Source organism: Pezoporus occidentalis, unplaced genomic scaffold (genome assembly GCF_034315485.1).
Source record: "Pezoporus occidentalis ecotype Australia unplaced genomic scaffold, CSIRO_AGI_Poc_V1 ctg70, whole genome shotgun sequence".
In the NCBI taxonomy this organism is placed as follows: Eukaryota; Metazoa; Chordata; class Aves; order Psittaciformes; family Psittacidae; genus Pezoporus; species Pezoporus occidentalis.
Genome location: NW_026916053.1, coordinates 2,954,510 through 2,971,083, shown reverse-complemented (window position 1 = coordinate 2,971,083; position 16,574 = coordinate 2,954,510). Strand labels below are relative to the sequence as shown.

General features: G+C 47.7%; 2 protein-coding genes across 2 annotated transcripts; one reads left to right on the top strand and one right to left on the bottom strand.

Moving 5' to 3' along the window:
- Positions 1-1,278: 1,278 nt before the first annotated feature.
- NFS1 (NFS1 cysteine desulfurase) lies at positions 1,279-13,168 on the bottom strand. Its single transcript, XM_062642306.1, has 13 exons — positions 13,063-13,168; positions 12,877-12,944; positions 12,163-12,279; positions 11,521-11,604; positions 10,740-10,892; positions 9,639-9,732; positions 8,430-8,564; positions 6,853-7,010; positions 5,416-5,521; positions 5,171-5,252; positions 3,753-3,836; positions 3,556-3,645; positions 1,279-2,970 (listed from the first exon to the last, which is right to left on the bottom strand). Exons 1-13 carry the CDS (start codon positions 13,145-13,147, stop codon positions 2,907-2,909), a joined length of 1,320 nt encoding a protein of 439 aa, XP_062498290.1. The 5' UTR covers positions 13,148-13,168; the 3' UTR covers positions 1,279-2,906.
- On the top strand, positions 13,119-15,089 carry ROMO1 (reactive oxygen species modulator 1). Its single transcript, XM_062642307.1, has 3 exons — positions 13,119-13,255; positions 13,565-13,695; positions 14,728-15,089. Exons 2-3 carry the CDS (start codon positions 13,565-13,567, stop codon positions 14,834-14,836), a joined length of 240 nt encoding a protein of 79 aa, XP_062498291.1. The 5' UTR covers positions 13,119-13,255; the 3' UTR covers positions 14,837-15,089.
- The last annotated feature ends 1,485 nt before the right edge of the window (positions 15,090-16,574 follow it).

Below are 16,574 nucleotides of genomic sequence, written 5' to 3'. Positions count from 1 at the left end.
GGAGAGCATGTCCCGATGCCCTGCACAGCTGCTGCAGACCAGCTCATGTCCTCACACCTCCATGTTCGGGTCAGGAACACAGCTGGAGCAGTCTGGAACAGATGCCTGTGGCACAGATTATCCCACAGGTCTCCAACTGCCTTCACAGCCATACCTGTTTTCACGGGGAGAAGATGGACAGCAGCAGATCTGTTGCAGAGTGGGTGCAAGGGGACAGAATCCCGGACTAGTATTAGGAGCACGCCAAGTGACAAAGGGTACTGAAGAGGAGGTGGCAGCATGATGGACCCAGGTACCAGCAACAGGAGGAAAAGTGGCTCTGGAAACACCGGCAGGCAGGAGGCTACAGGACAGGAATCATGGTAACCATATCCAATATGCTCCCCTATAACATGCATTTGGTGGAAGGTAGGCAGAAAAGACGTGTTAGAAAGGAATGGGATTTGCCTTTCTCAGGTACTAGGAAACTACAGAGATCGAGTTCATTTATCCATCTCCTTCACCCAAAACAAAACTGAAGGGTGTCAGGGTATGCAACTACAGGAAAAAAAAAACAGAGAACATTGTAAAGTTTCACTTGTGTTTTTTTCAAGTTTCTGTCCATAAAGGGCCTCATCCACTCAGTCTTCCTGGCCTTTTGCACACCCCCACCGTAATGTCCCCTGTCCTGCCCTTTAATCCTGACCCATAAGCTCTTGGTTGGCTCCTCATCCATACCCAGGTGGAAGAGGGTGACACCCCTTCATCATCTCCCTAGCCTGTCCTTCCTGGAAAGCCGGAGTCCTTCCATCCCAGAACTGCAGTCATGGGGAGCCATCCTACCAGGTCTTTGTGACTCAGTAATGTAGCCCTGCAGGCATGCGCATGTCTAACTCCTCTTGTTCACTCCTCATACAACTAAGTGAGGCCCCAAAGAAGCCAGCTTGCGGCTGGAGTGGCTGGAATTTCTTCATATTGCTCTCCAGGTGCTCTCCTGCTGACATGCAACCATCTCCTGCTGGCATCAGCATCAAACTGGTAGAGTGGGATGGATTCATGTTCCCCTCCTCTGTGAACCTTCCCATACAAAACCCCTTAACTGCATTCAGTGGTGTGCGGCTCCATGTTCAACCTTGGCATTACTTCTGTCTGTTACAGGGAAAAGTATCTCCACTATAAATTCTTCCTCATCATTATTAACAGTGCGAATGAGTTTCCCCAACCTTTACACATAGAATTTGTATTTTAAAGCTTAGAACAGTTCAGCCAGAAGGTGGATTAAAAAACACTGAAAGTAGCCAAGTTTAAGTCTTCTCTATAATTTTTTTATCATCCAGGAAACACAAAGAACAATTTCATGTAGTTCTAAAACATACTGGGAAAACATTATCACATGCTTAATCCAGAAAACACGTAAGGCCCAGGAATAAACCATCACCCAGACACCACCTCTAAAGCCTATTTACGCATATGGCAGTTTAAAAAAACGTTGTGATAAAACATAAGGTGCCAGCCCTACAATACCAAAACTGCTAAAGCTAGTAATTTCAAACAGAACAACTGAGGATTAGCTCTGCATTGCAACCAGCCAGTCTGTCCTTGGTAACAAAGAAAGCACAGGCTTCTGTAACACAATCCACCTTGTGAGACTTCAGCTTTTACATCACATGGTTCATCCTCGAGGTAGATGCCATCCAGAACTGAAGACGTACTGTCTGTATTACATTCAGCAGCTAATACAGCATCCATCAGTCAACAAAACCAATTGAAAGCTGTCTGCTTATGCAACTGAAACAAAGGCACTTTGCAATATAGGGTTAAGTTTCCTACTGGGAAGATCAACAAAGGTAAGAAAGGAGAAACACTGATAGGAATTAATCTCATAAAACCCTGTTTAACAGACACTTTCCCCACTATCTGCAGGGAATGGATTCCTATGGAAGTCTCCAGTCAGACAGAAGTACAGTCTGTTACACAGAATAAATTCCAGACAAAACATACAGCCTCCAACAGGCAGGACTCCCTGCAGTGACAGAAGCCAACAGCCCATAGGCAAACTGTGAGTGACAGCAAAGGATCATGAGGGGAGGGGAAAACAACACAACAGAAAAACCCAGACTGCATTAAGACATTGCACTTCATCTGCTCTGCCCACCACCACTACCACTCATGTTCCAGCTGAACTAGTGCTGCAACTGAAGCGGACATATTCTGCCTATCCCCCTCCTGCAGTCATTCCAGTTTTCTTTGCTTACTGAGGAGAAAACTGCATGGAAAAACACAATGGAGGGGACAGCAAAGTGCATCATCATTGCACCATAAACTCTGTAACACAGATGATGTTTAGGATTAATGCACACTGGTCTGAACAAGCATTACAAATACTCTATTTAAGAAAAAAAATGTTATCTGCACATACAACTTAACTGAGAAGGCACACAGCCACACTGAGGCATCCTCTTCCTCTAGAAATGCTGAGCTGATTCCTACCCGAGGATCTCTCACCATACAACACATCTGAGCAGCACAAAGGCAGTGGCTAGTGCAGGATGCCCACCCCAAGCAGAAGGAATGTGCAGCCTGGCTGCAAGGGAACAGCTACATGGGTGTTCCTCTTACCAGGACTCCACTTGCCCACAAATAACACACCGATTTCATTTTCTTATCAGAAAATACATCGACAAATTAATTCTGCTTTAGCATAAATTTCTGTATGTCAGTATAAATGCAGTGGGTGTTAAATCATCCTGCCTGTCTCTGGCATAAAGACTAATTTCCATTTTTGGCTTCTTAGACTCTGTGATCAGAAAGGGTCACTTTCCAGGCAAATTGCAAGTGTCAAAAATAAGAAGTGCTGCATAATTTGCTCAAGAATGTACAGAAAACACATTTTAATCCACATCCAGTCCATGGATAGCGATGTTTTCTCAGTGCTGAGTCCATTTAATACTTTTGAGGTCAATTCCATCCTGCACCATTTCCCAGAGAGGGCTGTAAAGAAAGGAGAAAAATGAGGGTTAAAACACACAGGACAACATCAACAACAAGAATCAAATGGACATTTTTATCAGCTACACAAGAAGCCAGGAGGTACCCATCTACCTGCTCACTGGAGGTCAGTGAGCTTCAGGTGATCAGTCCTCAACTGTGTCGTCCACCCAAAATACAAAAGGTGAGAGAGCCCTGCTCCCACTTTAGGCATTAAGTACTGGTGTCTCAGAGACTGAGCCCTCACATTTGACACTGTCCAGATGAGTCTGGAGTCTTCCACTTTCACCAAAATAAAACAACTTATGGATACCTAAACTCAATAATACCATCTGTGGCTTAGAGACTTCCAGGTACTGCCCTAAGTGCCTGCCCTACTTGCATTCTTCCCCTGACAAAGGCAGGATCTGGGAAAAGGTTTGTTTCCTTATTTGTCACTACTGTTAATATCAGTCCTCTTCCTACTCTGCTTGCTTACACAGAGACACCACCAGATTTTTGAGGTAAACAATTACTTTCAACTAAATCCAACTTTTAAATGACTACCACACCGAACAAGTCTTCACATTCAGTAAGATGGCAGCTCACCTCATTTCCCTCAGCCTCTTAACATGCTGTATGCACTTCTGCACTGTGTAATCCACCTCCTCCTCTGTAGTGAAACGACCAATGCCAAATCTAAATCAGAAGAAAACCATCAAAGACTAGAACTTTGGGGGAACAAATCCACCACCTACTTTTAGCAGAAAACATTTGGAAGCGTTAGGAAAGACCACTCCACACACCTTATAGATGAGTGAGCCAAGTCCTCATCTGCTCCGATTGCCCGCAAAACATAGGAAGGCTCCAGAGAAGCTGATGTACAAGCACTGGGGAAAGGGAAGGCACTGTCAAGCTTTTGTTCACATGCAGATGCCACACTGAAGTAACACTTCCCTAACCTCCTCCAAGAAGGAACAGGTCACTTACAGACATTTCATGCTACTAGGACTTTTTACAACAACCTGTATTGGCTTCCCCAGCCTCCTGGAAATCACCTTGAACACAATCAAGAAGAGTGGTATTTCTGCTGCTGAAGAGAAAGAAGGAATGGGAGGGTATTAGAGGGGAATGAGGTTTATAGATTAGGAGCACCAGGTAACAGGTAAGAGGAGAGAACACAGATAAAACAGTAAGACTAAACACAACACCAAGCAGAATCAGTGGGAATGTAGACTAAGAGGTGGCTGAAACAAAGGCTGTATAAAATAGACAAAGGAGCCAAGACAGAACTAGCCAGAGAAGGAAACAAACAGCCAGGACATTAAAAAAGTAAAAAAAAAACCTTTACAAGTTGCTATTTGGCAGCAGAACAAATAAAGGAAAAACAGCGCACAGCGGAATCCAGAGCAAGATGATCCAGTTATTGTCAGCAGCAGAGAAAACTTCCATCTCAAGCAGTAGGCAAAACTGGTTCCATGATGTTACTCAGTTTTCACAGGCTGCAACATGCAGCACAAAGCAGAGTCTCAGAGAGACTTTCAAATTACAGAAGTGCTCAGCTTCAGAGAGAGTCATGTGCAGACTTGTTCTTCCCATTCACAGTGCCAATGTACGGTGAATCAAGATCTGCTGACCACTTCATTCTCACAGGTAAGGGAAAGAGGGCGTCTTTACACTCCATAAACTGTGCCAGAGGCATCCAGCTTGTCTTAGAAATGTTATTCATTGCTCCTGTAGAGTCAACAGAGCCCCATAAAGTGTATTCAATTTTCTCTCTACTTTTGCATTAAATACAGGCCATATGAGCTAATTTAGTTCCAGTATTTGTCTGGGCAGTTACAATCTGCCACTGGTGTGAAATCCCACTGAAGTACAGAAACTGCTCCAATGCTGGCAGCCTTTAGAATGAGTGAGTCACTGGCAGTTATATGTCAAGGATATCACAGGTAATCAGTCTACAAGGCTGGCAGGTAGAAATTTCTAGATTGATTTTCCTGGATTTGGGGTTTTTTTTGTTCATTTTTTTCTTTCAGGGTGAGTAAATTTGACCTTCATTTGAAATGTGGCATTTAAACATCTCAGAATGAAATCCATGCCAGGCTGACTCAGTAACCCAGTACACAGATAGAGGGCAGAGACCACTCCTTAGTTTGTGCCTCCATCAGCAGATGTCATTTTCTCTCCAAAATTCACTGCTACGCTGCCCACGCATTCCACCTACCTTCCTGAAGAGAGAGCCACGTCTTTCAAAGCCATCAGCAGGCTCTCCCCTTCCACATATGCAAAAGATAAATTGATGCACCCTACAAATAAATGAAACAGAAAATAAAACTTCCATCAGCTGAAACTGAGGGTAAATCCTACACCTCAAGGCAACACTTGCACAGTGTGCAGCTAAAGTGCACTACTGAATCATGGACACTAACACAGACAGTTCTAATGGGCTCAGGACTCTGCTCACGTTACCTGGGTAGCGATGCTCTTTGTCTCCATTCATAACGACATCAGGAATTTCAGTCATTATTTTTGTAACCAGTCGTTCTGCCAGTTGTGAGATTCGCTTATGGTCATACTACAAAGAAATCAGAAAAGAGACCAGAATAAATACAGAGCACAGTCTGACCTCGCTAGAACTGCTTTGCGTCACCAATTGTGTGCAGGTGAAGCAGCTGGGTTTGGTTAAAGCAGGGAAAGAATGCATCTGAAAAAGAAACCATCAAGCTTTGCCTGCTCTAGTGACTGTTCTAACAGAGAATTACCACTTTGGTCCTTGCTAGCTCAGCCTCCAAAAATATCCCAAACCATTCAGAAAGATCTGTATGTACAAGCTGCCAAATTGGCTTCCATAAAAGAACCGAGTCAGGTAATGCGCAAGATGACGCATTTTGCAACACAAAAGGGTATCTATCTATTATGGTAAGTGCCCCTTATTTCCTTCAGAGCTCTCAAACTGTACCACATAAAGACACGGTCTTGCAAATGACTCTGAACTCTGCTTTTACAACACAATCTACACAGCGAGAACTGCCCCCACACAGTGTCTTGTTCTAGACTGGAACATGACGTTCCTCACCATACACTACTGCTTCTGGAGCACATCAGCTCTGATGCAGACGCACACATGCAATTCATGATTATTTACATGCTTGAAAAAGCTTTAGTCTCAAATATTACTTGACTTGGACATGCCAAATCTCTGCCAGGCAAGGAAAAGAATCCAGATGTGAGGCTTGTGCAGCTTCCATAACTGCCCAGCTCATACAGTGGATTCCTGCCTGTCTCCCAGGAAGAAGCTTGATTCTGTATATACAAACATCTGGCTTATGCATCCCACTGGCACTATATTAAAGGACTCTTACATTCCAGCTGTAAGGAATGTGTTGGTGCCCACAAACAGATATAGCAGCACACAGAGGATTAGACACCAGACCGAGCAAATAAACTGTCCAAGCTAGAAAAAAAATAATTCTTAGTTGAAAAGCTGCAGAAAACTTGAACTCACATACATTGGCTAGGTACAATAATGGGCTAGGAAGTCTTATTTTCTTCCAATATACATTACATAAACATGATTTATTCCATCTCAGAGATACTGCTAATAAATGCATGCAGAATGGAGAGCTGAGTACAAGCACTTAAACCTGTATTTCACTGAAACTGTCAACAGTAAATCTGTTGCAGGAAAACAAGATTCAAGCCACTTCAAAAAAGAAACTGAAGAAAGCTGAAAATCCCCTTCCAGCTGCCCAAAACATCCTTGAAGATCTCAAAACATTTACTCCATGTTACAACACAAGAATCCAATTTAACTCGGGCACATGCACACAAAAAGACTGAAGAAATCTAAGACTTATCTGGCCACTTTATGTTATTTTCTGGAATCCAAGACAATCTCCCACATACCTCCATCTCCTGCTGTGCCACCTCACAGGCTGCACCCAGGCCCACTGCTAAAGGGGTGGGCACTGTCCCAGACCTCAATCCTCTCTCCTGGCCTCCCCCGCTCTGCAGGGGCTCCAGCCTAACGCGTGGTCGGCGACGAACATAGATAGCACCAACCCCTGGAAAATGAGGAAAGCTGGCTTAGTATATATCCAGTTCTGAAATGATGAAAAGGGATTCCAAGGCTTGGAAACATTCCTTATTTCCACAGAAAACACACATTTGGACACCTCACTGGAGAGAAACGTAATGAACACTCTAGGAAGTGGTGTCTGTTCAATCGTTATGTTCTTCCTCACTCACGCTCCCAGCCATGGGAGAAGCTCAGTTTCTCCCAGTGTGCTTCAGCCACCTAAGGACTAAATACTTCCCTTCCCTCTCACAATCCTGTGCAGGAATGAAGTTCACCTCTTCGCACTGAAGTTTTTAAGTGTAGATATCTCATTCATTGATGCTCATCTACTGACTTCCAGCTGAAAGCTCTAGAATGCCTTTCCCTGGATTACCAAGCCAGCAGCAGTCCCAGAAGTCCTCTCCCTTTCTTATTATTAGGGAGACTCATCAGTAGCAGCAGTTTCCAATGGGCAGATCAGATGAACCAGATTTGACAGCCAGGCAGTGTCCTTCTTTCATCTCCTCACCTAAAAACTTGATTTTCATGCCTTCACGTGCCTTGGCTTATCCTAACGAATGACTCATCGCAAGAAGAATGGCTGCAACTTCTGGTCATTAGAAGTTATGAAATGTCTGTCACCTGCCCAAAATTACTGGTTGAAACCTTAGTCCTCGCCCAGAGAGACATCTTTAGCTCTCAGAGCACACACAGAAAAACACAACATACTGAAAAAAAACAGTAATTTTACCTTTTGTTTCTGAATAGCACATAAATACAGCAATACAGCAATACAGCATATATTAGCTGTATAATGTCAATAGCACATAAATACAGCAAACCTGATTTCTGCCTTTCTACATCCAGTTTTACAGACTGAATAAACAGTGACAATTGCTGAACTTCTACTATTTGGGAGTCAGCTAGAAAATCCACAGCCAGATTTTAAAGTCCATTCTGCAAAGATGCACAAATGGAGATGGGGAGAAGCCACTGGAAGTAGAAGGCAAGCAAAAATCACTACAAATTTAAACTTTCCAGTTACCTTTTGACCTCCTCGTTGCAAGCTGCAGCTGGGCCTAAACTTTGCCCTAAAACCTAGTTATTTCATTTCAGCTGCTTCAGCATCAGTGCTGCTTTGCATCAAGCAGATGACTCCTGAAGAGTCACAACTCCTAATGCTGCCACCATTATAAAACAGTGTCTCTCCCTCTGGTGAAGCCACCAAACAACCCATCAGCACTGAAGATCTGCTTACTGCAGCTCTGTGTCTGGCAGCAGTGCTTGAACTACTCCAAAGTCAGTCCAATAGTTTTCTACAGTTTAAGTAACAGTCACTATGACAGACAGGTTTGACTTCCTACCTTGTGCGGTTACCTTAAGGTAAGCATGAAACAAGTCTCTAGAAAAGCACTTTAGTAAGTACCTTTGGGCCCATAAATTTTATGGCCACTGATGCTCATCAGATCAATTTTCATGCTGTTGACATCCACAGGAATTTTACCAATTGCTTGTGCAGCATCTGTGTGGAAGAACACCTTACGCTCGCGGCAGATCTCACCTGTAACACAGACACAAGAGCAAAACCACCCACATTATCTCATCTAAATGTGATGATTCCAATGATTCCAACAATGAATCAATTTACAGCAGGGACCAGTTCTGAGGTGACAAGGAAAGAAATGGGTGCTGCTGTGTTTCTTTTACAGAGAAGCATCTAAAGCTGTGTAGGAGCTACTCTAGCTGATGCCGAGCTGGTTTAAGCAGGTCAGCAGGTAAGAGGCCCCAGTCTTGGCCTATTAGACCTGTGATCAAGTTGTTACTGTGGGAACCAGAGCCTGGCACCAAGTATCTCTGGCATTGAAGAGTGGGACAACACTAATGGCCTTAACAATGTAAGCACAAGAGGAAAATCAGCTGCACAACAGGATCAGATGCCTGCCACAGGCTGGAAAAGCAGCACCCTCCAGAATGATGCCATATAAATGCCAGGGCAGAGACAATGCCTGAAAATGCCCTAAAAACTCAAACATCTTACGAAAGGATGCAGGAGGGGATGTGTTTTGTCACGGTCATGGTGTTACCAAGGAACCGCTGTGACCTGCTTTGCCACACTACTCTGAGGTCCCATCTCTCCACGTGCCTGCTCAGAGCCCGGCTCACCCTCTCCTTGTTCCAGAAACCTGGCTCTTCAGCAGCCTTTTAGCCTCCAAACCAATTGTTCATGACTGTATATGGCAATACTGGGGGGAGAAAGGGTGTCACCATCCCTTCCCACCCCAAATACTGCACGTTTCTCCTCTTAAACTCTGCAAGTGTTCAATAACTTGTACGTCAACTCCATCTGGCCATTTATGCTGGGTAATACTTTTATCCATCATACAATTAAGAATGAAACACAAAACACGGCAGCTGATCTGTGCTACAAAGCTGCAATTGCTGCAATGCTCCCTGTAAAAGTACCAAGTTTCATCTCCATTTCCCTTTTAAAGTAAGTTTTTATTTGGGACAGTATTATTATTTATTTCTTACCTATACTACATCTTTTGCATTAGCAGCACTTGGCTATAAAAATATTAAGTAAAATGAAGTGGAAGTGACATTCCTTGCCCTCTGGAAGCCACGGTATACTTACCAATGTCCTGAACTGGCTGCTTTACTCCTATTTCATTATTCACAGTCATTACAGAAACCAAACTTGTATCTGGCTGGAACGCAGCCTCCAAATCCTGGGGAAATATTCAAACAGAAGCTGTGGCTAAGAGCAAAGCAAGATTCCTGTGCACACCTTCAACTTGCCAGCAAATCCTACCCACCAGCCCCCTATCAACCCCCTGGGGTCTGACAAACAGTCCTGGCAAGAGCACTAATCCATGTGAATGTCAAATTCCTGTAGGAAGAGGAGTGTGATCAACTGCATATCCTAACCCTGGTATGCACCACGCCACTGGACTCAATTAAATCATGTCAGAACAGGTTTCTGCTGTGTCTCATACCTTCCTCTGAACTTCTTTAATGAATTAACCATCCACAAAACAGCTTAAGCCACGCACAAACAAAGTGAGGTTGGCTATAAGGGAACTGCACTATATACAAGAAAGCATCACGCAAAGAAAGAGTTTGCCTAAGTCCCCAGCGAACACGACTAGCACTTCTGCACCTGCAGGCCTGATGCCTCTGCCCACCACATACACGCAGCACCTCTCCAAGCCAGATGACAAGGCCAGAAATAAAACTGATGCTGTCTTGTACTGTAAGACACAAATCACAAAATAAGCACATGCGACTTCTAAATCGCAGGGCTGAGGCGTGTACACCCTGAAGGGTCAATGCAGAGACTGCAATCTGAAGGGAGTATTGTAACTGTTGTCTCTAATGCCTTGAGTAGCTCAGGTCATGAAATTTCACCACTAAACCCCCGTACCAAAGCCAGCTCTATTCTAGTCATGTACTGGGCTTGCCACAGGGTATGCAGCAGCTCCACCTGCATGGGTATGAATGACAGCAGGTGAACAGTGGGATGAGAGATGGATGTTTTTAGCTGAGGAAAAGTCTAGAGCACCAGACAAAACAGAAGATCCTTCTCCAGCTGTGATCATTTGACTGTGACTCTCATTCTACCTGGTGATATTTATCATCCTTTCCTCTTGAACACTAAGAGGATATAAGGTCCTCTCGAGCATCAATATGAAGCAAACCCTCCACTATTTCCACTTGCTGTCACTAAACAACTCACCTTCAAATCTATGAGCCCATTTTTTTTAACAGGCAGATACGTGACCTGGAAACCTTCTGACTCCAGGGAGCGGCAGGAATCCAGCACACACTTGTGCTCTGTTTGAGTAGTGATGATGTGCTTTTTTCTGGATTTATAGAACCTTGCAACACCCTGTTCAGGTACAACCCACAAACAAGAGATTTGTCATTTGTCACTGAAGAAACAAGGTTTACACACCAGGATCGGACACAAGACATTACTATTCAGACACAATTAATTTGGATCTTCCCTCTTGGCCCTGAAGTCATGAATCTAAAAGGTACTATGTGTAATTCACACTATTTCCATCAGCATTCATCTTCCAAAGCATCTCTTTTCAACTGGCCTGTGAAAGTCTTCACTGAGAGAAGACACTATTAACAGCAATACTTTATAAAGAGTCACATGCAGTGATGCACACGCTAACAGTTAAAACACTGCCCAGTCTTAGAAACAAGTTTGTAATCAGCCTCTCCACCGTATTTCATGATAAAGAGTCTAACTACTTAAGCAGAAGGGTTATATTTGGTCCATGCAAGATAAACATTATTACACTTTCTACTCAAAACCACCTCCTGGGAACCAAAACATCCCAGTATTCCCTCCACGTATGCAGCAGAATAACACAAGCAGTAAGTCCAGGAATGCAAATATTTGCTAACTAACCCAAGATATTAACATTTCAGCTGCTGAAAGCTGGGTACAGTTCTTAAGAGCGTAATTTTAACATAATGAATAACTAACAGTGTAAACCTTTTACCTTAATTGCCATGTTATTTGCTTCTGTTGCACCACTGGTAAATATAATTTCCCTTGAATCAGCTCCTATTAAATCCGCAACTTGCTGTTTGAAAGACAAATTTGATTTGTTAAGACAAAACACAGTGAATTCACTGTCGAAAAAAACATGCAAAATGTTCTCAAGAATACCCCCTTAAGCCTCAAAAGGGTCACAGCTGTATCTAGTGAAGTTGTGCTACAGGTACAATGGTCTAAATAGCTGCATTAATAGAAACTACATAAGGGTCACCAGCAGTAGTGGTGTTAAGCATTAGGCTGCCACAAAAGAACATAAAAGTTAAGTAGACAAAACACCAGGATGTGTTACTTTCAAAACAATTTACAAAATCCCGTACCTAAGATTAGGAGAATGATACAAAATGGAGTTATCCCAATGGCTGCAGCACTTTGTGACTTCAGGGAGTCTGAAGTATTTTTTCTGCCATTTCAATTCCTCTAATCTCACTATTTTTTTCTGGCAATAAATCTGCTACCACAGAGCTACATGAGGAGGAGGCTGCTAAACCAGCCCCCAGAGAGCTACCTGCATTGCTCTTGGTTTTCCTTCAACACTGAACTTCCTCACCAGCAGGAAAACCACTGCAGAGAGCCAGAGACTCACCTTCCTTGCCTTCTCCATGGCAGCCTCGCTCTCCCAGCCATAGGCATGCGTCCTGGAGTGCGGGTTGCCGTAGTACGATGTCAGGTACGGGAGCATCCTGTCCAGGACCCTGGGATCCTGTGGGACACACACCACCCAGCCTTGGACACGGAGAAGGGAAAGCATCTCCGTCCCCTCCGGACACCCTGCCCCAGGACTAGCACTGATGCTCCTGCAGTGTCTGGGTGTAGCTCAGGCCAGATCTTGAACACGTGAGGTTATTACATGCTATATGCAACACAGCCTCCAGCAAAGCCAAGTGTCTGGCAATTACATTTTGTGCCCTCCATCTGCATCAAGACAATCGCAGAAGAATGGGGTTTTCTGAGCATATAGAATCATGGACTGGTTTGTGTTGGAAGAGACCTTAAAGCTCATCCAGTTCCAACCCCTGCCACGGGCAGGGACACCTTCCAATAGAGTCGCTTGCTCCAAGGCCTGTCCAACCCAGCCTTTCCTCTGAGCAGGAGAAATACAAGGTCTTAAAAAGCCACGGGAAGTTACCCAGGTATTTTGGTTACGTTCAGTTCTCGCTGCCCCTCAAAGCAACGCCCATCCCCGCGGGTATCAACTGCGGCTCCCGCAGAGCAGGAGCGGAGGTGCGGGACCCTGGCCAGGGTCAAAGCCCTTCTGGGGTCGGGAGGAGACGGTGGCATCTCGAGACCCGGCCCTTACCAGCGGGGTGGTGGCCTGAACGTCCATGTAGAGCGGCCGCAGGGCGCTGCCTCCATCGCCGCTTCGCCCTGAGGGAACGGAGGGAAGGAGCCGTCAGGTACCGCCGGCAGCGGCCGCACGGAGCTCTGCCGGCCAGGCCCGCCCGCGCCCCAGGCCCCGCCGCTGTCGCCCCCACCGCGGCCTTACCCGGTGCCGGCTCCGCCGCAGTGGCCGAGAGCCGCCGGACGCCGAGGGCCGCCCGCGGGGCCGCCCGAAGCCGCCACAGCATCATGGCGGCGTCACCGGCCCGAGCCACTGCCCGCCCCTTCCGGAAGCGTCACGGAGAGCGCCGGAAGCGGAGGCCGGAGCGGGCAGCGGCGGAGGGCGCGGGGCGAGCGAGGTGCGGGGGGCCCCGGGCCGGTGCGGGGCTTCCGGCCTAAGCCCCGTGAGGTGAAGCGGGCGCTGAGGGCCCCGGCGCGGCGGGTGAAGGCCTCGGTGCCGGGCGGAGGCCGCCGCTGCCCGGGGAGCCGCTGGGGCGTGAGCCCCGCCTCGTCCCGGGGGTCCGGAGCGGCCCATCCGCTGCCTCCGAGCGGAGAAACGCTTCTGAGAGCCTTGGGCCCCGCGGTCACCGGGCCCCTCCAGGCCGGGGTGTTTGTAGGAGCGTTTTAGACCGAGCAGTAAATCCATGGGTTTGTGCTTGTGTTTCCAGATGCCGGTAACCGTGGGCCCGTACGGGCAATCGCAGCCCAGCTGCTTCGACAGAGTAAAGATGGGTTTCATGATGGGCTTTGCAGTGGGCATGGCAGCGGGAGCGCTGTTCGGAACGTTTTCCTGCCTCAGGTACGCCGAGGGAACGGTTCCCATGGGCAGGCTGTGGCAGGGAGAAACTCCTGTGCTCTGGGGCTGGGAGGGGAGGTGCGGGTCCGCCGCTGCCATCGCAGAGGTGAAGCTTTGCCAGGGCTCTGCCTTGAGAGCCCGGTGTCAGCCCCGGCCTCGGGTCCCTCTGGACATGGGGCGTTACCTCCGTGGGGGGGACCCAGCTTTGCCTGTGCTCATGCCGAGGTTGTGCTGGGCGCTGAGGCTGTGGGAGGTGGCTCCAGCGGGAGCTCTGTGCAGGCACACGAGCGGCCCTCTCCTCCTTCAGAAGCTCCCTGAGGCTCTCAGGGACCTGGGTGCCCTGTTCCCTGCATGGAGGCAATTCCCATACTGACCCCGAGGGGTAAAGGCAAGAGAGGCGGCAGAGCCGTGGCTGGCACTGGCGCAATCCCATCGTGAATGAGGCAATACCGCACCTTCCTGGTGAGCCAGCACAGGGATAACCAACACTCGGTGCTCCAGGCCGGCTCCTCGCTGCCTGGTGCTGGCACACATCAACCATGGACAGGAAATACTGAAATAAGCTCCTTCCTATGTCGCAGAACTCATGCTTTTTTAATCTGTGATTAAACACAGAGATGGCCCAACCCAAACCCATTCAGTGATGCTATGGTTTAGAAGAGAGCCTGAGAGGAGGCAGAGACACAAAGTCGAATCTGACAGCGTTTAACATTTATGGCTCTCTCACAGATCCTGGAGTGTCTGTAGGTGGTTCAGTGCCAGCAGAAAACACGGCTCATGGGTATTTAGAGGAAGCAGTGACAGCCGTTCTGTCCTTTTTGAATGACACAGCTATACAAAGAGAGCAGCTCCTTGCTTTTGTAGTTCAAGCATGGGGCACCACAGCATCTCCCTGCACAAGCAGATGTCACTTAGACTGAGGCGTTTGATTTGGGTGCTCAAGCACCTATTTTCTGGTTGTACCGGATGCTTTCTGCTGCGTGTCTGTTACAGGCTTCAGCTTCTGTGTAATTCCTGTGTTTTTCTTCACCTCAGGATTGGCATGAGAGGACGAGAGCTGGTGGGAGGAGTCGGCAAAACGATGATGCAGAGTGGTGGGACGTTTGGGACATTCATGGCTATTGGCATGGGAATCCGCTGCTAACCTGGAGCGTGGCTCCCAGCCCGGAGTGCCCCCGCTCAGCCATTCCTCCTCTGTACCATAATAAAATGTTTGGATACCTGGAAGCAAGAGCTCTTCGTGACGTGGTGAATGAGGCACCATCTCCTTGCTCTGCTGGTTGTAAACGTGCTTTTTACCAAATTTCTACTTTCCTCCCATCTCCTACTCCCATGAGGATGAGAATTGATGATCCTTTGTACTACATTAAAGTTCCTGGTTCACAGGTGTAAGCTCAGCTCTCCCATTTCTCCCTTTGGTACTTGGGCAGCTCTCATGCCCCATGCTCTGATGTGGAGCTGCTCTGTTGCACTGGTGTTCCTGAGTCTAGGGGAGTTACCTGTGGCTACTTCAACTCAACCGTCAGCTTTCTCCCTTGCACACATGGGTGGGTTGAAGTCAGCCCCATTTCCAAGTAATACAGGGCAAAAGCGAGGGAGCCCAGAAGGACTTGGGCAAATCTTTGCAACCAAGAGCAAACTGCAGCAGCTCAGGGCTCCAACCAGCCCGGGAGCTTGTGGTGCAGGCAGCAGCCAGGGAAGAGCAGTTACAGGTACAGCCATGCTGCAGGAGCTGCAAATCCTTAAAACTGCTGGGAAATGGAAAACCCCTCTCCTGCTGTGAGCACTCATCCTTGCAGCGAGTCCCAAGGGTGACCTGGACAGCGGATGCGGGTGATGTAACCTCCTCAGGCCTTGAGCAATGCCCTTCCTGCAGCTCTGCCCTCAGGACAGATCATGTGTCCAAGCTCTGCAGGGCACCAACTTACAGGGCACCCTGCTGAGGGGAAGACTGAAGCTGTGGTGGCCACTTCCATTCAGCACCAGGTACTGGCAGTGCCTCTTTAAGCTCCCTGGGCATAGGAAGGGGTCACCCATAGGAGCTGTGCTGCCAGGACACCCTCCTCTCCCCCTCAGCAGGTCTGCAAGGTGCCAGGGAGAGGGATCACTCCCTGCAGCCCTGCCTGGGGCTGAGCTAGCCCATGGTTAGTTCAGTGTTGCCATCTCCTGGGATTTGCCTGTTGAAACCAGGCTTATATTTGCTGCTCCTCCATTTCTGTTTAGGACAGGGTAGCCGCAGCAGAACCTGAGCCAGCAGCCACAGAACCTGTACCTGGTACAAGTGCCATTCCCCAGTTTTTAAGGGGGAAAACACCCATTTGCCACTAAAAGCCTCGTGGCTCAGTAACCCGAGTGGAACAGTGCCACCAACCAAGTTGAGCAGCACAGCTGCTCCGAAAAGCTCCAGTTTTACTCTGAACTGGCAACTAAACCCCCCCCAGTCAAAGCAAGCTAAAAAGCAGCTTTGTGTGGTGCTCCTGAGCTGGGTCACACGCTGCCAAACCCCTCTGGCAGCACATCCCTGTCTGCTCCCCAAGACCATTCTGCAGCTCAGCCACAGCAACCTGCACTGATGGAGCCCAGGTCACCACCACCTCCTGCCCCGAGCACCAGCAGCACCCCTGCCACCCATGGGACTCTCCACCACTGTCAACCATCCCTTGTACTAGGCACAGTTAAAAGTGACAGGAGGTAGGAAAGGAGTAGCGAGAGGACAACCAACTAAATGACTGCTCCATCCTCACACTCCATGACCATGTGTGAAAGATGGGGCAGAGGAGGGCAAAAGGACCCGCAGCAGGCCCGAGCTTGAGAAAGGGCACAAGAGGTTCCTGAACAGCCACGGCTGCAGCAGAGAGCGTGTGTGGGGTCGCACCAGGAAG

Coding starts and splice junctions, on each gene's coding strand:
- NFS1 (XM_062642306.1), bottom strand. CDS start 13,147: ATGATGCTGTGGCGGCTTCGGGCGGCCCCGCGGGCGGCCCTCGGCGTC. Junction 12,280..12,876: donor TTCAGGCCACCACCCCGCTG/GTAAGGGCCGGG, acceptor TGTGTCCCACAG/GATCCCAGGGTCCTGGACAG. Junction 11,605..12,162: donor CCATGGAGAAGGCAAGGAAG/GTGAGTCTCTGG, acceptor TCTTTCAAACAG/CAAGTTGCGGATTTAATAGG.
- ROMO1 (XM_062642307.1), top strand. CDS start 13,565: ATGCCGGTAACCGTGGGCCCGTACGGGCAATCGCAGCCCAGCTGCTTC. Junction 13,696..14,727: donor GGAACGTTTTCCTGCCTCAG/GTACGCCGAGGG, acceptor TCTTCACCTCAG/GATTGGCATGAGAGGACGAG.